Raw genomic sequence first — 25,666 nt, forward strand, 5'->3', positions numbered from 1 at the left:
AAACACATGGCAGTTTATAGGACATCTAAAAAATATTGCTACACAGCAGTGGTAGAAAAGAAAAGCTGTGCATGACTTCTGACAGCTGCAGCACTAGTATTTGGTTGCGCTTCTCTAAACTGAACATTATCCATTCTTCAATTCGCAAATCACTATGTGGAGGCACAGGGTTTATAGATGCACGTGAATAAAGCACACCAAACAGTACAAACAATAGAACTTAACTATATATATATATATATATATATATATATATATATATGCTAGAGAAGATGACCCTCACGCCAAACATAAAGTTTCAATGGCTATGGTGCTCACTCCATGCAAATTACACAGGTACCAAAGAACTGAGCGGCACTCATAGACTTCATAACCCACTGGTCACAGGCGTGGACAAACAGTCATTGAGCCAGTGATAGATTCCAACGTTTCATGTCTTTTATGACATTTTGTCAAGGAAAAATGCCATAAAAGACATGAAACGTTGGAATCTATCACTGGCTCAATGACTGTTTGTCCACGCCGGTGACCAGTGGGTTATGAAGTCCATGAGTGCCGCTCAGTTCTTTGGTACATATATATATATATATATATATATATATATATATATAGAGAGAGAGAGAGAGAGAGAGAACTGGTATGGTCGGCACTCCCTTCACATTAGTCAGCTGCCCCGGTGCCTTCCCTGCAAAGCATATACAAACTGGTTGTCTTCTAGAGAGAGGTATGCATCTCCACTCTCAATCCATGAAAAACCAGGCGGCACTCCAGAGGACTTGCGAATAACAAAGTATAATAGGCAAATCAATCAAAAAGGTGGCATAACTCCGCCAACGTTTCAGCGCCACGCAGGGCGCTTTTCTCAAGGCTGTATGCAGTAATACAATTTATTATTGATTTGCCTATTACACTTTGTTATTCACAAGTCCTCTGGAGTGCCGCCTGGTTTTTCATGGATTGAGAGTGGAGATGCATACCTCTCTCTAGAAGACCACCAGTTTGTATATATATATATATATATATATAAAACACACAAACAAAAAAATCTGCGGCACTCAGGGTCTTGTGAAAACGTAATTTGTATTAGAACATCAATAAAGTATCCATCGACGTTTCGGGGACTTCAACCCCTTTGTCAAGATGTGTGCAAATGCGTGCATGCAGATTTTTTTTGTTTGTTGTTGGATCTTATACTGAGGGCACCGGGGCACTTTGGACATTTAGAAGAGTGCTGGGCTGTTTCCAATTGTTATATATATATATATAGAAAAGCGAGGTAAACAGGCGGCACTCATCAGGCTGAATAAACGTAGTGACTTTATTGGCTAAAGGCCGACATGTTTCGGAGATAGCTTCTCCGTCCTCAGGGCCAGACAAACGTTTGTCTGGCCCTGAGGACGGAGAAGCTATCTCCGAAACATGTCGGCCTTTAGCCAATAAAGTCACTACGTTTATTCAGCCTGATGAGTGCCGCCTGTTTACCTCGCTTTTCTATCTGATGGGAATCATTTCTTCATGAGGAAGGCACCGCAGCAAGTCGTCATTTTACATGAGAGTGCCGGATACCATACTGGACGCTATATATATGTATATATATATATATATATATATATATATATATATATATATATATATAAAATGTTTTTGAACTTGCAGCTTGGTTCAAACTGCGTAGATTCACAGGGCTTATGATGCATGTGAACAAAGCGCACAAAGGTAAAGTGCACCAAGCAGTACAATTTACAGTGCAGCATACAGCAGCCTGCCCTATACAGAGCACAGCCACTTGTGAATCTGAAGTCTGTGGACACAGCACAGCCTACACAGCAGATTACAGCGCTGCATACAACAGCGTGCAGTGTGCCCCCATACGCAGTCACTTTAAAGAGCAGAGTACAGTGCAGCATTCATCAGTGTGCCTGAGAGCGAAATGGCACAGAGTCCTGGCCGCAGCGTGTTATATAGAATTCAAAACCCGCGAGAGGATGACGTTTTGCCTCGAAGTGGAATCCGAGTCTGGCGGGAAGACTCAAGTCGCCACTCGGATTGACTCGAATATCGGAAGTTCGGGCATATTCGGCTTACAGGTCATTTGAACCGCTCATCTCTAGAATTAATAAGGAAGCTAAGAAACATATGGGGGAAATCTCGTCTCCATTTAGTCATGCCAGTTCAGTAAGAGAATCTGTGCATGAAGTGGACCAAGAGTGTGAGTATATGAAAAGAGGTGGAGAAGGGCACTGAGGGATGGAAAAGCAGTGTACCATACAAGCCACAGTGAACATCCCTTTCAAGGCAGAATGTGCAGCACTTTTTGAATATAACTAGTTTGCCTTGTCGAAGTCAAAAATATTACATAGAGAGAACATACAGACTACACACATTATAAGTCGCTATACTTGCAAATACGCGCAGCGAGCACAGCAATATATGGTAACACACGCATTTACACGGACATGCCACAGAGATGGATTCGACACTTATTTCATACAGCACATAATTATAATAATATCAAGCGCCAGACATCATAATGATTTAAAATTACATAATGGAGTAATGTCATGTATGTGTATTATTGGAACGAAGCAAGATAGAACTGTCGTATTTGGTATTAAAGCAAGCAGATTAATGTGTAGATTCATTTGATACCTGTTATTAAGTTGTAGGACATTGCAACAAATAGTTATGATTAAATGTATGAAAGCTAAAGTCACTGTTATTAGGACAATAGACATTCCAAACAGGTGGTGGACAGGAAACTCAGGCCAGCCCTTTGGATGTCTTCAAGGCTGAACCTGTTTAGCATACGAACAGAACAGTGACTCACAATGAATAAGAACGTTCCCTCCCCCAAACTAGATAACACATTACAGAGACACACAGTTGTTAGTTGCTGTTTTGTCCCAGACGATGATGGAGTTGCTGCCAGACCAGTTCCTGTATTTATTTGCTGAGAGAGAGAGATATATTAAGAGGAGGATGCATTGGAAGATATGATAATTGCATCGCTGGCCTGTAACTGTATGTATTAACTGCTTACTGTATAAATTGTAACCATGTAACTACATGTATACTGTACATTGTGATATATTGAATACATATCCTTTTAATAACAAATATATAAATCAATGAGCTTTGGAACTCAGATAATGTGTGGGTGTATTGTTTTCTCTTATGGGATGCGGTGTTTTGCGATGTATAGCGCACATTCATGGCACATGGTAATAAGATGTGCAGGCGTCTACAATATATATTAGAGCGGGCATTTTAAATATTTGTTAGAAAGCAATTTGGTATTCACAGCCTGGACGTAAGGGAACAAGTATATGTCCTTATAAAAGTAGTGTTAGAGAGTTTGCAAGGTCCAATCATTTAAAAATGTCAGACCTTGGGAGTGCCAGTTATAGAAATGTGCAGACAAATGACCCTGTTGAAAGTCAGGGTTTGCTCACAATGTGAAAAATAAAGAAAGGTATTTGAAAGATTTTAACTGAGAATTTATTAGATGCAATGCTTTACGTGTAGTGGGCATTAAATATTGTCTTTTAGTGGAGGAAGGACCATAGGGTGAGTATGTATTAGTGTAGCCAAACTGGTATTATGACTGAACCCATGCACCATAGAGGAAGTTTTAAACATACAGGGTCTGTCCGGAAAGTAATGAGACTGATTTTTTCATGCCAAGCAGAACAGGCGCATGGCGGCGCAGTAGGGTGGGATGGGTGGAGGGGTGTCTCAAGTAAACATTCCCGGCAGTGGCAGTTGCCTGTGAGCCTTTACAGTGTACGGTTAAAGCTGTAAACAAAGTTTCCTTTTTTTACCTAGGTCGAGGTTCAAGATGGAGTGTACCATCGAGCAACAATATGCGATCAAGTTTTGTGTTAAACTCGGGAAATTGGGTACCGAGACACTTGCCATGCTTCAAAAGACCTTCAGGGAGGAATCCTTGTCCAAGGCGCAAGTTTACCACTGGTTTAAATCCTTCGAGGAGGGTAGAGAAGACGTTAAGGACGAAACACGCTCTGGATGACCTTCAACAAGCCGAAATAAGCAAAATGTGGACAAAGTGTGCAATGTTTTGAACATTGACCGTCGTTTTGAGTGTTAGAATGGAAGCAGAAAGGTTGGGACTTCCAACAACTACTGTGCAAGAGATTTTGACAAATGAATTAGCGATGCGAAAGGTGTGTGCCCGATTGGTTCCCCAGGTTTTGAATCATGATCAAAAAGACAAGCATGTGGCGATTTCCCGCAAACTTTTGGAGCGTGTGCAAAGTGAGCCTAATTTTTTTGACAGAATGATAACAGGTGACAAAACTTGGATCTTTGAGTACGATACAGAGACCAAAAGGCAAAGGGCAGAGTGGCACACACCCCAAAAAGGGCCAAATGAGCAAATCAACGACCAAATCCATGCTCATTGTCTTTTTCGACTCGAAGGGTGTTGTCCACAAGGAATTTCTACCTACTGGCCAAACTGTCAATGGTGCATTTTACACGGTAGTGATCAATCGGCTGACAAACAGGGTCCTCTGCATACGCAAGGAGATTGCCACTACCTGGGTCCTCCAGATGTCCAGATCTAGCCCCGGCTGACTTCTTTTTGTTCCCCCGGATCAAACGCGGCCTGAAAGGACACCGTTTTCAGATCGTAGACAAAGTGGAAGCGACCACGACAAGGGCACTCAAGGACGTTCCGGTTAATGCCTTCCAGGAGGCGTTCCAAGCTTGGCAGACATGCTGGCAGCAGTGTATCGATGCTCAAGGGGTCATACTTTGAAGACTATGTATCTGAAAGTTCAATTAAAAAAAGAATTCCCGGATTTAGTCTCATTACTTTCCGGACAGACCCTGTATTTGCACCAACTGTCCAATATATGGCAATACAATAGATTACTGCCAATGCATACCTTCTAACACAGGGTAAATTCACACCTCCAGGATGAGGGGATTGTTGACGTTTAAAAAGGGAGATCTAAGGCAATTGCCTGCCCATATACATTTTTGTAAGGCCTTATTCAAAAGTCCCAGGTCTCTTCTGTGAAAGTGCTGAGGCAACATCTGTATTGATGAGAAACTACCAATCTTAAATAGATGACAGTGTCTAATGTAAGGTAGTTGTCATTTCAAAATCAGAGTAATGCTTATGTGATTTTTTTATAATACAGTCCAAAGAAAGTGTCCAAAGAATACTGGGAAATTAAAAAGAAAATGTAATAATATAAAAGCACAAATAGCATGAACAGGCCCGGTTCAACTCGCCCAGTAGAGTATGCAAAGCAGGGAGGTGCCGGGCTGGAAAGGCGCTCTCCACGTTCTGCTACCCTGCTGAGCAGTGAACCACGATGCAGCCGTGAACTGGTCAAGCATTGCTGTGCCGGTGGCAAGGCACCAGTGAGAGGCAGAAGGGGGGTACATATAGAGGCACAATGAGGCAGAAATGGGTACAGATAGAGGCACAGGCAGAACGAGCATAGGTAGAAGCACAGACAGAATGGGGCACATATAGAAGTGCAGACAAACAGAAGGTGAAGCAAGTAGAAGCAAATGTGTAATTAGTTGGTTTAGGTAACGTAACCTATAGACAGGTTTAAAGTGATTATTTTTAGAATTAAAAAGTGGCAAAAAATTTAAAAGTGGGTCTGGATACAGAGGGTGGGGGGAAGCGAGAGTCATGCACCTGCTGGATGTACCAACAGGCCAGCACCAATATGGTAAATGGTGGTAAAATTACATAGGCTGGGCTATACTGACATTCTAGGGACTAATAAAATCTGTAAGGGCCCCGAATCTACAACATGCCCAGGGCCCCGTAAAATGATAATCTGGCTCTGCTGCTGTTGCTGCTGGCTAACGATGCACCTGTCAAACTGCAGCATGAAGTACGGCTCTTCAGTATTACTGTGTGGCCACGCCCCTTCCACATGAGACCACACACCTTTTGGCACTCGCTATCCCTTTCATATATATGGGAAGACACAAATTAATAGTTTGCAAGGGGGCGCCGAACACCCTAGCACCGGCCCTGTACGTGAACATATTTTATGGGAAATAGCCCTTCTCTGTTGTAGTCCATTTATTATACAAGCAATTACTCCATCCATTGATATTTACTGTATTCATATTAGACTATGGAAGGTATGTTGTGATTTACTGATTTTTGGTATATTAAATCCCTTTGATTAATTAAATAAAATATCTCTCTGCTAGTTGTGGAGTTTATTAGAATTCCCAACCTGTGCCTCTAGATGGCACCATTTTCAAATTGAATGAGTAGAAATTTTACATTAAATTACATGACTGAAGAGAGGAGATGATCATCAGATCTCTAGACAGCTTATATCTCCTCAGAACTACTTACATACAGTACAACTGCTCACTACTTTTCCTTTTGCATGTTAAATTGGAATTGTTGGAGATACAGAGCTTTTCTTTTTTTAATAGTATGTATCACCTTGCTTCAGATCTGGCACACACAGCTGATAAATTATATGTATAGCTAAAATATGCCTTGATAAAGGATATTTTATGTAAATGATTTCTACTCAGTAGTGCTTGTGGACAGATGTTGCTTGTATCTGTAGTTTTGCTACAGGCAACTTTCAAGCTTAAAGGTAAACCCAATTTAAAGGTCCATACACACGGAGCGATATAGCTGAGCGATTTTGACTATATAGTCAAAATCGCTCAGAAAGTAAGTGCATATCTCTCCATGTGTACACAGCCAGCGATAGCGATGCGCGTCCCCGCCAGGTCGCTATCGCTGCTAAAAATAGACTGTGCAGGCAAGTCAATTTTGGCTAGGTCGCTGGAAAAGAAAAAGCATCCCCTTGCTTGAATGAGTTATCCAAAATCGCCCATAGCCAAAATCGCTGGTAAAGTTAGTCAAAAATACCTTTGAGAAAGCTGCCAGTTGGTTGCAGCGAAACGCGTCAGGTGATCCAGGGACCACAACCAGGAAGCGACTTTAAGGAGGACCGAACCATTCCCCAAGCTTGTCCAGACAATCTTCTCAACGCTCAGATTTCCAACGGCAAACACCACATAAAGGACAGCACTTAACCGTAACGCATGAGGAGCTCACCATCATCAATTTTGGAGCACTACATCCTCTAACGGTAACTAGTCCATTAATTTGGACCCTGCCTATATTCTGAGACTATTGTTCTAGCTGGACTATATTACAGGGGAAATACATCAGGAACGGTCACTACATTCATCTCCAGAAAGTCCGAATTCCTACCTGGCCAACTGGGTGGTCCCATAGGATGTTAGTTCATATTTTAGCACTTGCATTTTTTAAAAGTTCATTTATGTGCATATTTTATTGATATTTACCAATTGTACAATTTTAGGAATAAATTGTTATATTTTATTACTAGTGTTGTATTCATCAAATCCAGCGCAGTCACACACTCCTTTTCCCTATTTTTTGTAAAAATAGACTGTGCAGGCAAGTCAATTTTGGCTAGGTCGCTGGAAAAGAAAAAGCATCCCCTTGCTTGAATGAGTTATCCAAAATCGCCCATAGCCAAAATCGCTGGTAAAGTTAGTCAAAATCTCCTACTGCCAGTTCAAGGGAAAACGCTCAGTCAAAATCTCTCATAGACAAAATCTCTCTGTGTGTATGCACCTTTATTTTAAGGTAGGACAGGCTAATGGACAATCCATGCCGCACACAATCAAGTGTAATATTGTACAGTAGTGGTACATAACAAGAAGTGGTACTGTGCATATGGTCACAGAACTCTGTGGTTGCTGACATCACTAGCTGTGTAGCATTGTTAATTGTTGTGCTTTGTATTTTTTGTCTTACAGAAGCTGAGTTTTCTAAGTCCAGTATGTTTATAGCAGTATTACAACTTATTTTATTATAATAATAATAATAATAATAATAATAATAGTTATTTAGACTGACCAATATAAGTAAACAGAAATTAATCAAACTGTAATTAAACAGAAAAGCTTGGAGCCTTGTAGTATCCATAATATTAGGAAAAGCTCTCAACAGTAAAATACATTCCTTTTTGCTGGGAATTACTGTAGATGACATTTACAAGATACTGCTTTGCTTACTCCCTGGATATTAACAGGATACTCAAATTCGATGGGAGAATAGACCAGCCTCCCAAATGATACTGCAGTGAATCACGTGATTGCACTCCAAAATTGATGGCACAAATAGCAGCACTGAGAAATGGGTGAGCTGGACCTTGATGCTGCTGCTTCTCCCCTCCGTTGAATAAGATGTGAGTAATTATGATTTATAGCAGAATATCAATGGACCAGATATTGGAAACTATGTAAACAATGTAATATTTCGGAGTGTGGTGAGACTGTTGCTTTAACTCATGATTTAATTAAAAAAAGGTTCTACAGGTTGAGTATCCCCTATCCAAAATGCTTGGGACCAGAGGTATTTTGGATATCGGATTTTTCCATATTTTGGAATAATTGCATACCATAATGAGATATCATGGAGATGGTGCCCAAGTCTAAGCACAGAATGCATTTATGTTTCATATACACCTTATACACACAGCCTGAAGGTCATTTAGGGCTAATATTTTATAATAGTTTATGTACATTGATCATCAGAAAACAAAGGTTTCACTATCTCAATCTCACTCAAAAAAGTCTGTATTTCGGAATATTCCGTATTTTGGAATATTTGGATATGGGATACTCAACCTGTACTATGAAAATAAGTATTTTAGTCTCACCTACCTGACTTGTGATGTTCTGCAGGGAGGACATTGACAGAGATATTGTCTGAGTCTATCTGACCAGATGTGTCAGTCACAGTCAGTTGCAGAGAGTAAAATCCTTCTTGCAAATGAGACAGCTTCAAAGTACCTGGCTGAGGAACCTAAAAGAGAAATGTGTGTTACAACACAACTCTGGAAAGTTTGGTACTGTATGTTGGTTAGAAGGATATCTTCTAAATATTGCCTAATTCTATATTAATTAAAATATATAATTCTCTTTAATTCATTAATAGTATAGAAGGGTAAGCATATTATAATAATCACATGTGCAGAGAGAGTTAGATTTGGGTGGGGTGTGTTCAAATTGAAATTTAAATTGCAGTGTAGAAGTAAAGCAGCCAGTATTTACCCTGCACAGAAAAAATATAACACACGCAAATCTAACTTTCTCTGCACGTTATATCTGCCATATCTGCAGTGCGCATGGTTTTGCGCATTAGCTAACAAATTTGCTGCTGCGATCAGATCTGAATTAGGCCCAATATTTGTGCAGATAAATAACCAATAGCATACACACTGTTCTTCTCAACAGGACTACATTACTGTATTGCCCAGTGTACTTTTTGGTGTTTACATATCTTTTGCCAGGCAAATATGTTCTAAATCATTGCTTTGCCACAGTTTGCATGAATGTATCTACATTTCTACTGTGCATTACACTCCTGGTACAAATCCCCACCCTTAATTCTACGTATGACAATTTATTGTTGGACAAGAATATGGGTCAATTTTCCACCATAATGCAGTACGTATATGTTTCCCCAAACACTTTTTTTATTAATATACTTTATAATATCTAGACAATGTCCACAGGTACAACACAAAGAATCATTGTTGCAAATCCTGCACTGATTACCCTCAGAGAAAACTGCCTTTCAAGCTTCACTGGCTCCAGTATGTGATCATCTGTTCATATCCTATTAACCTATGTAACTCAATACTAGCTGGATACTTGGCTGGCTTCCGTTTATTCAGCAAGCACTGCCCATGATTCTGCTCATGTTTGCAGATGCAAAAAAACAGATGTCTCTTGTTTAAAATCAGCAATTTTGGCCTGCACACTTAAAATACTGTCAATTAAAATAAAAATATACTATTAACTCTGCTTCCAACAAATTATAAAGTAAATTATGATTAATATTTTGTGGGAACTTCTATTATAAAGGAAAGTTTTTTATTACAGTGACAGGTTGCAAAACATAGGCCTCAAAGAGGTTACCACTTATTATTTCATGATGTGTGCATTACTTGCGAGTGACATGAAATAATAAGTGTTTCCCAATCATACGTAAATGATAACTGCCGTCCCCATATATCGCTCTATAATTCACGTTAATTTGTCCTTCCCCGTATATATTCAGAAAACTCTGCCCTCATAGCAAAAATAGCAATGTTTTTTTCTATCAAAAGATACTGGTTAGTATGCTGTAAGTCTCAATAAACTCCTTACATTTGGAGTGCCGTGCACTTCTCAACTTGATATGCATACAAATGGCCGTAAGTAAAGTTGGTAGCAATCAATGTTAAAAACACAAATATGAACTGTACCTGACAATAAAAACGAGTTTTATGGTAAGAACTTACCTTTGTTAAAACTTTTTCTGCGAGGTACACTGGGCTCCACAAGGATTGGACAATGGGGTGTAGAGTAGGATCTTGATCCGAGGCACCAACAGGCTCAAAGCTTTGAATGTTCCCAGAATGCACAGCGCCGCCTCCTATATCACCCTGCCTCCAGCACAGGAGCTCAGTTTTTAGTTAACCAGCCCAATGCAGTAGCAGGAAAAGAGACGACAACAGTTAGTAGCCACATACACCACACTCTCACGACAAGAGAAGTGTCAGCGGCTAATGCCATACCAACCCAAAGAAGCTAAGTGCGTCAGGGTGGGCGCCTTGTGCAGCCCAGTGTACCTCGCAGAAAGAGTTTTAACAAAGGTAAGTTCTTACCATAAAACTCGTTTTCTGCTGCGGGGTACACTGGGCTCCACAAGGATTGGACAATGGGGATGTCCTAAAGCAGTTCCTCATGGGAGGGAACGCACTGTAGCGGGCACAAGAACCCGGCGTCCAAAGGAAGCATCCTGGGAAGCGGCAGTATCGAAGGCATAGAACCTTATGAACATGTTCCCGGAAGACCACGTAGCCGCCTTGCACAATTGTTCAAGGGTTGCATCACGTTGGGCCGCCCAAGAAGGTCCAACAGACCGAGTAGAATGGGCCTTAATGTGAACAGGAGCAGAGAGACCAGCCTTCACATAAGCATGTGCATTCACCATTCTAATCCATCTGGCCAGAGTCTGCTTGTGAGCAAACAAAGAGAGAATCAGACTTTCGGATAGAAGCAGTTCTCTTCACATAGATACGGAGAGCCCGTACCACATCCAAACACCGCTCTTTGGGAGACAAATCAGGAGAGACAAAGGCCGCAACCACAATCTCCTGATTAAGGTGAAACGAAGAAACCACCTTAGGTAAATATCCGGGACGAGCCCTAAGAACCGCCCGATCACGGTGAAAAATCAGATATGGGGAAATACAAGACAAGGCACCCAGATCCGACACTCTTCTAGCAGAGGCAATAGCCAGCAAGAACACCACCTTAAGGGAAAGCCACTTAAGGTCAGCTGAACCAAGGGGTTCAAACAGAGGCTCCTGCAACGCCTCCAAAACCACCAACAAGTCCCAAGGAGCCACAGGCGGGACATAGGGAGGTTGGATACGCAACACGCCCTGAGTGAAAGTATGAACATCAGGCAAAGTCGCAATTTTTCTCTGAAACCACACCAACAAGGCCAAAATATGAACCTTTAGGGAGGCCAGACGCAGGCCCAACTCTAGGCCTTGCTGCAGAAAAGCCAAAAGCTTGGCTGTACTAAACTTGGAAGCGTCATAATTGTTAGATGCGCACCAAACAAAGTAGGAATGCCAGACCCTATGGTAAATCCGAGCAGAAGCCGGTTTCCGGGCCCGCAACATAGTTTGAATGACCACCTCAGAAAACCCTTTAGCCCTTAAGACGGAAGCTTCAAGAGCCACGCCGTCACAGACAGCCGGGCTAGGTCCTGGTAGACACAAGGGCCCTGAACGAGGAGGTCTGGGCGTTGTGGAAGTAGAATTGGATGCTCTGATGATAGGCCCTGCAGGTCTGAGAACCAGTGCCGTCTGGGCCACGCTGGAGCTATGAGAAGCAGATTTCCTTTTTCTTGCTTGAACTTCCGAATTACCCTGGGTAGGAGTGACACCAGAGGGAACACATACGGCAGCCGAAACCTCCACGGTACCGCCAGCGCATCCACGAATGCTGCTTAAGGATCCCTTGTCCTTGCTCCGAAGACCAGAACCTTGTGATTGTGTCGAGATGCCATCAGATCCACGTCTGGAAGACCCCACTTTTCCACGAGGAGTTGAAACACTTCTGGATGGAGGACCCACTCGCCGGCATGCACGTCCTGACGACTGAGAAAGTCCGCTTCCCAATTCAGGACACCCGGAATGAATATTGCCGATATAGCCGGTAGATGCCGTTCTGCCCAACGTAGAATCCGTGAGACTTCCTTCATTGCCAAACGGCTTTGAGTGCCGCCTTGATGATTTATGTAAGCCACTGTGGTGGCGTTGTCCGACTGAACTTGAACAGGACGGTTCTGAATTAAATGCTGGGCCAGGTTCAACGCATTGAAGACCGCCCGCAATTCCAGAATGTTGATCGAGAGGAGAGATTCCTCCTTGGTCTACCGACCCTGAATGGAGTGTTGCTCCAGCACCGCGCCCCAACCTCTTAGACTGGCATCTGTCGTCAACAGGACCCAGTTGGATATCCAGAGGGGACGACCCCTGCACAATTGTTGGTCCTGGAGCCACCAGTGTAGCGACAGACGGACCTCTGGAGTTAAGAAAATCATTTGAGATCTGATCTGGTGTGGCAGGCCGTCCCACTTGGCAAGAATCAGCCTCTGGAGGGGGCGAGAATGGAATTGAGCATACTCCACCATGTCGAATGCTGATACAATTAGGCCCAGCACCTGCATTGCCGAATGTATCGACACTTGCGGACGAGAAACTGAAGCAATAAATCCTGTCCTGAATCTTCAGGAATTTCTCCTGAGACAAGAACAACCTCTGGTTGTGAGTGTCCAACAACGCTCCCAGGTGCACCATGCTCTGAGCAGGGACCAGGGAGGATTTCTTCCAGTTGATGAGCCACCCGTGGGCTTGTAGAAACCGGACCGTCATATCCAGATGACGCAGGAGAAGATCTAGGGAATTTTCCAGGATTAACAAGTCGTCCAGATACGGCAGTATCCTGACCCCTTGACGACGGAGTACCACCGTCAAGACCGCCATAACTTTGGTGAAGACTCACGGATCCGTTGTTAAACCAAAAGGTAATGCCCAAAACTGGTAATGTAGGTTGCCAATAGCGAACCTCAGGTATTGTTGATGTGACACTGCTATAGGAATATACAGGTAAGCATCCTGTATGTCCAGGGAGACCATGTAGTCCACAGGTTCCAAGGCCAGAACTATAGAGCGAAGGGTTTCCATACGGAACTTGGAGACCTTCACAAACCTGTTCAATGCCTTGAGGTTGAGAATGGGCCGGGAGGACCCATTCGGTTTCGGGACTAGAAACAGCGGAGAATAGTACCCCCGGCCCCTCTGAGCAAGAGGCACCTGTACGACGATTCCTGTATCCAGGAGGGTCTGTACCACCGAGTGTAGAGTTTTTGCCTTTGTCTGGTCCAAAGGGACGTCTGTCTGACAAAATCGACGAGGGGGTCGGTTTTTGAAGGCTATGGTGTAACCTCGAGTGACGACTTCCCGTACCCAGGCATCTGAAGTGGTATTTGACCATTCCTGGGTATACCCTAGAAGCCGGCCCCACACCCTGGGATCCCCCAGGGGGAGGCCCGCCCCGTCATGCGGCAGGCTTATCGGTCTTGGCAGCTGGCTGACGAGCAGCCCAGGCTCTTTTGGGCTTCGGCTTACCAGGCTTGGAAGTGCAGGCCTGCTTATGGTACGCCTGACCTTTTGCTTTACCTGAAGGATGAAAGGGGTGAAAGGACGTACCTTTAGTCTTCGACACAGAAGGAGCGGTATTAGGCAGAAAGGCAGTTTTGGCAGTAGCCAAGTCAGCCACAATCTTATTTAAGTCCTCCCCAAACAGAAAATCTCCCTTGAAAGGGAGTACCTCCAGGGTTTTTCTAGAGTCCAGATCCACAGACCAGGATCTCAGCCACAATATCCGGCGAGCCAGGACTGACGTAGTAGAGGCCTTGGCTGTTAGGATACCGGCATCAGAAGCCGCCTCTTTAATATATCGAGAAGCTGTGACAATATATGACAAGCATTGTCTAGCATGGTCAGAAGAGATTTCAGCATCTAACTCCAAGGCCCATGCTTCAATAGCCTCTGCAGCCCATGTCGCTGCAATAGTGGGCCTTTGTGCAGCACCCGTGAGGGTGTAAATCGCTTTCAGACAACCCTCCACACGTTTATCCGTAGGCTCTTTTAGAGACGTGACGGTAGTGACAGGTAGAGCCGAGGAAACCACCATCCTAGCCACATGTGAGTCCACTGGAGGAGGCGTTTCCCAATTTTTAGACAGCTCTGGCACGAGGGGATAGCGAGCCAGCATCTTCTTTTGAGGCACAAACTTCGTACCCGGGTTTTCCCAGGGTTCCTGACGTATATCCACCAGGTGGTCAGAGTGAGGTAAAACTTGCTTAACCACCTTCTGATGCTTGAACCTATCTGGTTTCTTAGGAGGGAAGGATGGCTCGGGATCATCTGTAATCTGCAGAATTAACTTAATAGCCTCCACAAGATCAGGAACATCCACATGTGCACTACCCTCCCCATCAGCCGTATCTGAGTCGGAACCTGAGGGGTCAGTATATGTGCCGTCTTCATCACACGAGGTGTCAGTGACAGCAGTGGATTGTGAGGAGATAAGCGCTCGCTTAGAGGACCTCTTGGACTTAGGCGAGCGTTGGTCAGACTTTTTAGTAGTCAAGGACTGGTTCGACTTCTTTAATTGAGCAGATAAATCGTCCGCCTACGGCGGGTTACCTGCAGGGACCACATACGGTTGTACCGGCATTGGGGGTCCCAGAGGGGGAGTTAGTTTATGAACTAGCGTATGCAGAAGCGTGGAAAAAGCGGCCCACGGTGGGTCAGTATGTGCCTCCGTTGCCACAGTCCCACTGGGGGGCAAGGAGCCCCCAGAACCAGAGCCCACAGCTGCTATATTCTCCTCATATGGCTCAGTGGCGTCAGCAACACCGGCAGTGTGTTCAGCCCCAGAACCGTTACCCTCAGAAGCAGACATGATATAACTTGCAGTATCAGGTAACACAGTACAATTATCAGCAGGACTATACCTCTAAACCCAAACCCCTGCGCAGTGTAGTCAGCACTAGCAGAGATAAAGGAGAGATATGGTGACTAAATCACAGAGAAAAATACGTAATACAGTATATCTTTGTGAAAATCCTATATTAGATAACACCTGACGCACCAGGCCCCCTCAGGTTATAGAATAAAGGGATAGCAGGTTGAGTGAAAGACACGAAATGGACACCACTCAGCTATCAAATGCACACACAAATAGTCACAGTTTGTACAATGCAGAGGTTATTACGGACAATAATACTGCACTGGACTAGCTTACACAGCTATATAGTCAATAGACAGTGGCGGTTCTTGCCACGGGCAAGCGGTACTTTTGCCCGGGGCGCCGCCTTCCGGAGGGCGCCGGCGCCATCCGGAGGGCGCCGCACCAGGGCAAGATCCGCCACTGTGCCCCCCGCAGTGCCCTGCTGTGCCCCCCCCCCCCCGCTTTGAAGGGAACCAGACGCGTAGCGTCTAGTTTCCCTTCATGGAGAGGACCTTAGTTGTGCGGTGCGCGATGACGTCATCGCGCACCGCACAGCAAAGGTCCTCTCCATGAAGGGAAACTAGACGCTACAGTCTAGTTTCCCTTCGTGTAGAGGACCTTTGCTGTGCGGTGCGCGATGACGTCATCGCGCACCGCACAGCATAGTGGCACAGACACTAGGGGTCATAATTGACCTCTAGTGTCTATGCTGTTCTATGGGAGAGACGTAATAACGTCTCTCCCATAGATCGAAGAGAAGAGAGAGGGGAGAAGAGCGGTGCCGCCGGCGGAGGGGGTCTGGATCAGGAACGGGGATGGTAAGTATTCTTTTTATTTATTTATTTATTTATTTTCTTGCAGCGTCGTGACCACGCCCCCAATTGAAGCCACGCCCCCATATTTTGCCCGGGGCGCCACAACTCTTAGAACCGGCCCTGTCAATAGATATAACACTACACAGTAAGAACTGGATGTATATCACAGGGTAATTGTACTATAAAACCCTGACTAAGTGCACTCTTTCTTAACTATCACTGTCTAAAAAGGCAGGTAGAATACTTAAGTGTCATGTAAAGGCACAGCGCTGACAACCAGGCGGCTTTACATAGGAGGATTTGCCCAAGCAGTCCCAGGAACAGTGAGCTGAGGGATAATGACGCCGCAGACACTGACAGGGAGGGAGGAAAAGACAGATATGCAGCTTCAAGGCGGGAACACTTGCTAGAAATGGCGTCCTGGGGCTGGGGGAGGGGCTTCAGGTCTAAGCCTTATCCCCTCTGCTGGCAAAACCACTGGGTACTGTGGGCGATATAAGAATTGGCTTAGAGAGAAAACCTGACCTGCGCCCATGCCCTGGTGATCTAGTGGAATCGCCTGTACTCAGAGGCAGAACTCTGGGAGGCAACGGAGTCATCTGCCGCCGGGCTCCTGCTCTGAAGGGGGGCTCTTCTCCCCCCATTCTGTGACACCATTGAAGTAAGTTAATTGATGGCTGCCGCTATCTTTTCACTATATGAAGTTTTTTCTCTGACAATTACACATAACTTCATATAGTTACAATTCTCCTGCTTCCTGTACTGGAGCAAATAGCTCAATCAGTAAAGTGTCTGCTGTCAGTGGGTTCTAATCCTGGGTATGACTTGCCTCCGGGCAACTGTGACGAACTTACGCCACTGCCTGTACTGCCACAATGTCCACCGCCAGCGCGCGCGGCCCGCCTCCCACTGACCGCGCCGGATTGCGATAAAGACCGGGTCCCGCAAGCGGGACCCACTTACCACCTCCCGAAGCGCGGCCACACGATCCTGGAGAGCCCCAGCCGTGTGTGTCTAATGTGAAGAAAACTGGAGCCTCCGCTGTAGGTACCCGGCAACCCGGGCTCGGGAGTGTACAGCGCTGCTGGGGAGAGCTGGAGCTGCAGCAGTGAATGTCACAAGACATTTACCACTGCTGCTGCCCTTGAAGTCTTCACTTTTTACCTCATAAAAAGCTTTTCTTAGGGCTGCTTGGAGCAGCCCCTCTGTTCAGTGCCTGCTTACTGCAGCACCAACTTACAAAACTGAGCTCCTGTGCTGGAGGCGGAGTGATATAGGAGGCGGCGCTGTGCATTCTGGGAACAGTCAAAGCTTTGAGCCTGTTGGTGCCTCGGATCAAGATCCTACTCTACACCCCATTGTCCAATCAACATTTTATTAGTTAACACCCCCCCCCCCCCCCCCCGCGCGCATGCACGCACGCACGCACACGCACACACTTGATTTCCTTGTCTTTCTTTATCCCCAACACTTGCTCCAGTCTCCCACTATAAATTCATTGACTTGCCTGTAAGGCATACCTCCCAACATGACCCTCTCCAGGAGGGACACAATGCTCTGTTCCTGGACTTGTCTCTTAATTTATTATTGCCGGCACCTGTTTTTGAACAGGTTAATGGATAAGAAAGGTGGGGGTAATTCCAAGTTGATTGCAGCAGGATTTTTTTTAGCAGTTGGGCAAAACCATGTGCATTGCAGGGGAGGCAGATATAACATGTGCGAAAGAGTTAGATTTGGGTGGGTTATTTTATTTCTGTGCGGGGTAAATACTGGCTGCTTTAATTTTACACTGCAAATTAGATTGCAGATTGAACACACCACACCCAAATCTAACTCTCTCTGCACGTGTTAAATCTGCCTCCCCTGCAGTGCACATGGTTTTGCCAAACTGCTAAAAAAAATCCAGCTGCGATCAACTTGGAATTACCCCCGGTGTTTCAGCACAGGTGAGGGCAATCATAACTTAAGAGGGAAGTCCAGGAGCAGAGCATTCTGTCCCTCCTGGAGAGGGTCATGTTGGGAGGTATGGTAAGGGGATGGACATCCCTATAAGCGGTCTCCTGACAGCATTTTTTTTCTTTTTCTTTTGATAGGGCACTAATTCCTTTATCTTTGTGCATTTTTTTCTAGATGTAGCCCATATTTATACCACTTGAAAATGTTGAAGTATTTCTCAAGTGTGTGTGTGTATACACAGTTGCCAATAAGATAAGGACTAAAGTTACTGTGAATCCAGGGCCACAGCAGGGCTCTTTCATGCCATCTGCCTGTTCTCACGGATGTGGATCATTAGACAGTGTCTAGGTCGACCACTATAGGTCGACAGTCACTAGATCGACAGGGTTTATAGGTCGACATGTTCTAGGTTGACAGGTTAAAAGGTCGACATGAGTTTTTCATGGTTTTTTGGTGTCGTTTTCTCTCCGTACAGTGACCGGGAAGCCCAATTAGTGCACCGTGTCCCCTCGGCACAGTTTACTATTTCCAATCGTCCGCGTGGATCGTTAAGTATGAAAAAGTTCGGAAAAAAATGTGAAAAAACTCATGTCGACCTTTTGACATGTCAACCTAGAAAATGTCGACCTTCAATCCCTGTCAACCTAGTGACTATCGACCTATAGTGGTCGACCTAAACATTGTCGACCTAGACACTGTCGATCTTCAGACCGGATCCCGTTCTCACAACCCCACTAGCACATGCAAAGCCACAAACAGGTGGTCTGGTCGGGAGCAGCCAGGTAGCTGGGCTCAAGGCGCATCTTCAGGGTCTGCTGTTAAGGGCTGTTCCTCGCTGCAAGGTGCTATTCCAGGCACCCCAAAAGCTATGGAAAGGTGCTACTGGTGCAGTGATGGTGCAGACACTTGGATTGTGGCACCTGCCACATATGCTTCAATATGGTATAAATCTGTAATGTGAGTGGTCACTCCCACAGGTACCACTGAAAAGCTTTCTTATATTCTGCAGTCCAACATAAAGGCAATAAGCTCTATCTAACTCTTTTGGCACACTGTTAAAGATTGAACTTACACGTTTTTATACTGGATCTTAGTATACATACATTGTGAATGCCATACCGAAACTATGACGGCATGGTGTGGTACAACAGGATTCAGGCTTGTATCACTGCACAAAGCACAATTATGTACTCGGGCTCATTGCATCAGAATAAGTGAATACCGAAATCCAACTCAATCAAATGTTTTCTGGGTGTGTAGGAAACACCAGCTGTGGGATATGAACAGCAAACATGTTTCTCTCTCTAAACATATATATCTATATATCTATACATCTTATAAATTAGAAAGTTTGTTTGTTTGTTTGTCTGATTGCGATAAACTTCAAAACCACTAAACCCATTGCGATATGGTTTTCACCATTGTGTAGATCATTTTCAAAGGCAGGTGTAAGGCTAAGTATCATAAGAATCGGTTGTCAGGGGGCTCTAGGCTGGCCATATATATGTATATAGTGTGAGTGTGTGTGTGTGTGTGTGTGTGTGTGTGTGTGTGTGTGTGTGTGTGTGTGTGTGTGTGTGTGTGTGTGTGTGTGTGTGTGTGTGTGTGTGTGTGTGTGTGTGTGTGTGTGTGTGTATAAAATAGGATTTTAATACCTACCGGTAAATCCTTTTCTCTTAGTCCGTAGAGGATGCTGGGGTCCCCATTAGAACCAGGGGGTATAGACGGGATCCGCAGGAGACATGGGCACTTTAAAACTTTCAAAGGGTGTGAACTGGCTCCTCCCTCTATGCCCCTCCTCCAGACTCCAGTTATAGGAACTGTGCCCAGGGAGACAGACATTACGAGGACAGGACTTATTGTTAAACTAAGGTGAGATGCATACCAGCTCACACCACAAGCATGCCGCACCGCGTGGCATTCAACAGAACGCTAGACAATGGCATGAACAATTTCAGCAACAGGCTGATCAAACAGTAATACAACATGTGTGTAACCACAACTAATAACTGCAGATACAGTACGCACTGGGACGGGCGCCCAGCATCCCCTACGGACTAAGAGAAAAGGATTTACCGGTAGGTATTAAAATCCTATTTTCTCATATGTCCTAGAGTAGGGGTGGGCAAAATACGGCCCGCGGGCCGGATGCCGCCCGCGAACCGATCCTGCCCGGCCCGCTGCCTCCCACCTGCATGCAATGACAAGCGGCCCGACAGGGCCGCTTGTCATTGTCCCGGCCAGCTTCCAGCCCAGGTCACCAGCAGCGGCTGCGAGCTGATGCCTGCGGCAGCGCGGCTCTGTGGCCGCAGCCGGCACTATGTGATCTCTCCCCCTTCTCCGTCAGCGCAGCTCCTCCTCCCCCTGCTATTCTCACTCACCCAGCCAGCCAGGCGAAGCTCCGCCTCTGAGACAGGGGGAAGAACTGCTTTGCCGTGCGGAGAATGGTGGGCTCTCAGTAGCAGGGGTCTCTCGGGGCATGTGTCCTGGGCCCCCCTCCTTTAATGGGAAATCCCTGATTATCAGAAAGAAGAAAGGAGGAAGTAGTGTCCCTGCAGGGGGCGGGGCTATCCAGCATGGAGCACAGCCCTGATGCTCCTGCACTTTATTATGAATGGCAGGTAGGATGATGGGCTTCCAAAGAAGTCAAAGTTTTCATGCAGTGACAGTCTTTCATTTAAGGTATGAGGGACCATAAATTATATTATGTCTGTGTAACTGTAAATGATAATGTGCCTGCAACTCTGTGTATGTGTCTGTATATGTATATGTCTCTGTGTAACTCTATATGTGTCTATAGCTCTGTATATGTGTCTGTAGCTCTATATGTGTCTGTAGCTCTGTATATGTGTCTGTAGCTCTATATGTGTCTGTGTAACTCTATGTATACTGTATGTCTGTAACTCTGTATATGTGTCTGTGTAACTCTGTATATGTGTCTGTGTAACTATGTATATGTAACTCTGTATATGTGTCTGTGTAACTCTGTATATGTAGCTCTGTGTATGTGTTGGATCAGTATGATTCACCGCCACTTGGGATCCCGTCGTTCAAAATACCGACGCTGGGATCCCGATATCTCGAAACTGACAGGGGTGAGTAAGGGGTGTTCTCCCTTCTTCCCAACGCCCTAACCCTCCCTCCCCGCAACCTAACCCTAACCTCCTCCCTTGGTGCCTAACCCTAACCACCCCCCATGGCTGCCTAAACCTAGGGCCCTTCCCCGAGTAGCCTAACCCTAACCCTCCGAGGGCGGTGCCCAACCCTAACCTCCACTCATCGCAGCCTAACCCAAACCCTCCCCCCACCCCCACCCACAGTGTGTAAAAGAGAGCTCTACCTGCTGTAATGTGTGTAAGTGACGCTACTGTGTGGCATCATTTAAATAATGGAGACTATTGTGCAGCCTAATATGAATCTGTATGATTTTTTGGCCACGCCCCTTCCACACAAGCCACGTCCCTATATTTTTGGCGCATGGAGGGGGGGGGGGCTGCTATTTTGTGTGCGGCCCTCGAATACTGACAGGAAAGTGTCAAGTGGCCCCTCAGCTGAAGTAATTGCCCACCCCTGTCTTAGAGGATGCTGGGGTCACCATTATAACCATGGGGTTATACCAAATCTCTAGAACGGGCGAGAGAGTACGGATGACTCTGCAGCACCGATTGACCAAACTTAAGGTCTTCATCGGCCAAGGTGTCAAACTTGTAGAAATTTGCAAATGTATTTGACCCCGACCAAATAGCTGCTCGGCAAAGTTGCAATGCCGAGACCCCCCGGGCAGCCGCCCAAGACGAGCCCACCTTTCTAGTAGAATGGGCCTTCACCGATTCCGGTAACGGCAATCCAGCCGTGGAATGAGCATGTTGAATCGTATTACAGATCCAGCATGCAATGGTCTGCTTGGAAGCAGGACACCGAACCTTGTTGGGAGCATACAGGACAAACAGAGCCTCTGTTTTCCTAATCTGAGCCGTTCTAGCGTCATAAATCTTCAAAGCTCTGACCACATCCAGAGATTTTGACTCAGCGAAGGCGTCAGTAGCCACAGGCACCACAATAGGTTGGTTCATGTGGAAAGAGGAAACCACCTTCGGTAGAAATTGCTGACGTGTCCTCAATTCAGCTCTATCCTCATGGAAGATCAAATAAGGGCTCTTGTGAGACAAGGCCGCTAACTCAGACACCCGCCTTGCAGATGCCAAGGCCAACAGGATGACCACTTTCCAAGTGAGGAATTTCAACTCTACCTTCCGTAAAGGTTCAAACCAATGTGATTGAAGGAACTGCAAGATCCCATGGTGCCACTGGAGGCACAAATGGAGGTTGTATGTGCAAGACACCTTTCATGAAAGTCTGAACTTCTGGAAGGGAGTCCAATTGTTTCTGAAAGAAAACCGATAAGGCTGAAATCTGTACCTTAATTGAGCCCAATTTTAGGCCCGTATCCACACCTGCTTGTAGAAAATGAAGAAAACGCCCTAGCCGAAACTCTTCCGTAGGAGCCCCCTTGGATTCACACCAAGAAACATATTTTCTCCAAATACGGTGGTAATGTTTAGACGTTACCCCTTTTCTGGCCTGAATAAGTGTGGGAATGACTTCACTGGGAATACCCTTATGGGCTAGGATTTTGCGCTCAACTGCCATGCCATCAAACGTAGTCGCGGTAAGTCCTGATACACGCACGGCCCCTGTTGTAACAGGTTCTCGCGCAGAGGAAGAGGCCAGGGATCTCCTATGAGTAATCCCTGAAGATCTGGATACCAAGCCCTCCTTGGCCAGTCTGGGACAATGAGGATCGCCCGGAGCTTTGTTCTTCTTATGATCTTTAGAACTTTTGGAATGAGAGGAAGTGGAGGGAATACATACACCGACTGAAACACCCACGGTGTCACCAGTGCATCCACTGCAATTGCTTGAGGGTCCCTTGACCTGGAACAATATCTCTGAAGCTTCTTGTTGAGACGAGATGCCATCATGTCTACTTGAGGAACTCCCCAACGACTTGTCACCTCTGCGAAGACTTCTTGGTGGAGGCCCCACTCTCCTGGATGGAGATCGTGTCTGCTGAGGAAGTCTGCTTCCCAGTTGTCCACTCCTGGAATGAAGATCGCTGACAGAGCGCTTGTATGCTTTTCCGCCCAGCGGAAAATCTTTGTGGCTTCTGCCATGGCGGCTCTGCTTTTCGTTCCGCCCTGACAGTTTATGTACGCTACTGCTGTTACATTGTCCGACTGGATCAGTACAGGCAGATCTTGAAGAAGATGTTCCGCTTGCAGAAGGCCGTTGTAAATGGCCCTTAACTCCAGAACATTTATGTGGAGACAAGTTTCCTGACTTGACCATTTTCCTTGGAAGTTTTCTCCCAGTGTGACTGCCCCCCAGCCTCGGAGGCTTACATTCGTGGTCACTAGGATCCAGTCCTGCATCCCGAACCTGAGCCCCTCTAGGAGGTGAGAGCTGTGCAGCCACCACAGGAGTGAGACCCTGGTCTTGGAAGACAGGATTATCCTCCGGTGCATCTGTAGGTGGGACCCGGACCACTTGTCCAACAGGTCCCACGGGAACACTCTGGCATGGAACCTGCCAAATTGAATGGCCTCGTAGGCCGCAACCATCTTCCCCAGCAACCGAATGCATTGATGGGTTGACACTCTTGCTGGTTTCAGAATTTGTTTGACCAGCCTCTGGAGTTCCAGAACCTTTTCCACTGGAAGAAAGACTCTCTGTAGTTCTGTGTCCAATATCATTCCCAAAAACGACAACCGCGTTGTCGGAATCAACTGTGATTTTGGCAAGTTTAGGAGCCAACCATGTTGCGGAAGAACTGTCAGGGAGAGTGCTACGTTTTGCACCAACTGGTCCCTGGATCTCGCCTTTATCAGGAGATCGTCCAAGTATGGTATAATCGTGACTCCTTGCTTTTGAAGGAGAACCATCATCTCCTCCATCACTTTGGTGAAAATCCTCTGAGCCGTGGACAGACCAAACGGCAACGTTTGAAATTGGTAATGACATTTCTGAATTGCAAATCTCAGGTAAGCCTGATGCGGAGAATAAATAGGAACATGTAAGTAGCATCCTTTATGTCCACCGACACCATAAAATCCCCTTCCTCCAGACTGGAGAACACTGCTCGGAGAGATTCCATCTTGAATTTGAATCTCTTTTGGTAGAAATTTAGGGATTTCAGGTTTAGGATTGGTCTGACCGGCTTCGGAACCACAAATAGGCTCGAATAAAAACCTGCATCTGATAGTGGTGCGTTTTCTTTTGTTGTGGAGGAACATAAGGCAAAAAAGATGACTTACCCGCGGTAGCTGTAGATACCAAATCATCAAGGCCGTCACCGAATAAGGCCTTACCTTTATATGGTAGAGATTCCATACTTTTCTTGAAATCAGCATCAGCATTCCATTGGTGAATCCACAATGCTTGCCTAGCTGAGACTGCCATGCCATTGGCCTTTGATCCCAAAAGACCAATATCTCTCGCAGCTTCCTTAAGGTATGTTGCAGCATCCTTGATATAACCCAGCGTTAAGAGGATGCTATCCCTATCTAGGGTATCTACTTCAGAAGACAAGTTGTCTGCCCACTTTTTGATAGCACTACTTACCCACGCAGATGCAATGACAGGTCTGAGTAGCGTACCTGTGGTCGCATAAATGGACTTTAATGTAGTTTCTTGTTTAAGATCCACAGGATCCTTAAAGGCTGCCGTGTCAGGTGACGGGAGAGCCACCTTTTTAGACAAACGTGACAGGGCCTTATCCACAGTAGGGGGGTGACTACCACTTTTCCCTATCCGCCGAGGGAAACGGATAAGCTACCGTAATTCTTTTGGGAATCTGAAACTTTCTGTCAGGACTTTCCCAGACTTTTTCAAATAGCGTGTTCAGTTCATGAGAGGGAGGAAACGTTATCTCAGGTTTCCTTTCCTTATATATACAGACCCTTTTATCAGGGACAGCCGGGTCCTCAGTGATATGTAATACCTCTTTAACCACCACAATCATGTACTGAATGCTTTTTGCCAATTTTGGATCTAATCTGGAATCGCTATAGTCGACATTGGAATCAGAGTCCATGTCGGTGTCAGTGTCTGCCAACTGGGCCAACGTACATTTTTGTGACCCTGAGGGGACCTGACTTTGCAATAACATATCTTCCACAGATTTCTTCCATGCCTGGGTCTGAGACTCAGACTTATCTAGCCTCTTACTAATAAGAGCCCCATTAGCATTCAAGGCGTTCAACACATTTACCCAATCAGGCGTCGGCGGTGCCGACAGGGTCACCCCTGCAGCCGTTTGTGTCCCTAATACAGCCTCCTCCTGGGAAGAGCCTTCAGCCTTAGACATGTCGACACACGTGCACCAAACACTCACAGACACACCGGGCATATAGGGGACAGACCAACAGTAAAGTCTGTCAGAGAGACACAGAGGGGATTTGCCAGCTCACAACCCAGCGCAAAATCAACAGGTCTGAAACCACCAAGAAATTGCCTCAGACCTATAGCGCTTTAACTATCACTTATATTGCACCAATTTACATGCCTCACCCCCCGTTTTGCACCCCTGATACTTGTCAGTGTGAGGAGGACCAGCGTCTCTACAGCTTGCGGAGAGGAAATGGCGCCGTGAGCTGTGGGGAAGAAGCCCCGCCCCCTTAATGGCGCGCTTCTGCCCCGCTTTTTCTATTATTTATACTTGCCAGTGTAAGATTGAGGATGTTTTT

The 25,666-nt window shown here is 45.7% G+C and overlaps 1 protein-coding gene across 1 annotated transcript in view; it reads right to left on the minus strand.

Moving 5' to 3' along the window:
* The window catches only part of LRP11 (LDL receptor related protein 11), a 76,479-nt gene that overhangs the window by 34,767 nt on the left and 16,046 nt on the right, over positions 1-25,666 (minus strand). Inside the window, exon 3 of the mRNA XM_063917457.1 lies at positions 8,728-8,869. Coding sequence (XP_063773527.1) covers positions 8,728-8,869 — 142 coding nt within the window. The remainder of the gene's footprint in view (positions 1-8,727; positions 8,870-25,666) is intronic.

This window comes from Pseudophryne corroboree, chromosome 4, assembly GCF_028390025.1.
Source record: "Pseudophryne corroboree isolate aPseCor3 chromosome 4, aPseCor3.hap2, whole genome shotgun sequence".
In the NCBI taxonomy this organism is placed as follows: Eukaryota; Metazoa; Chordata; class Amphibia; order Anura; family Myobatrachidae; genus Pseudophryne; species Pseudophryne corroboree.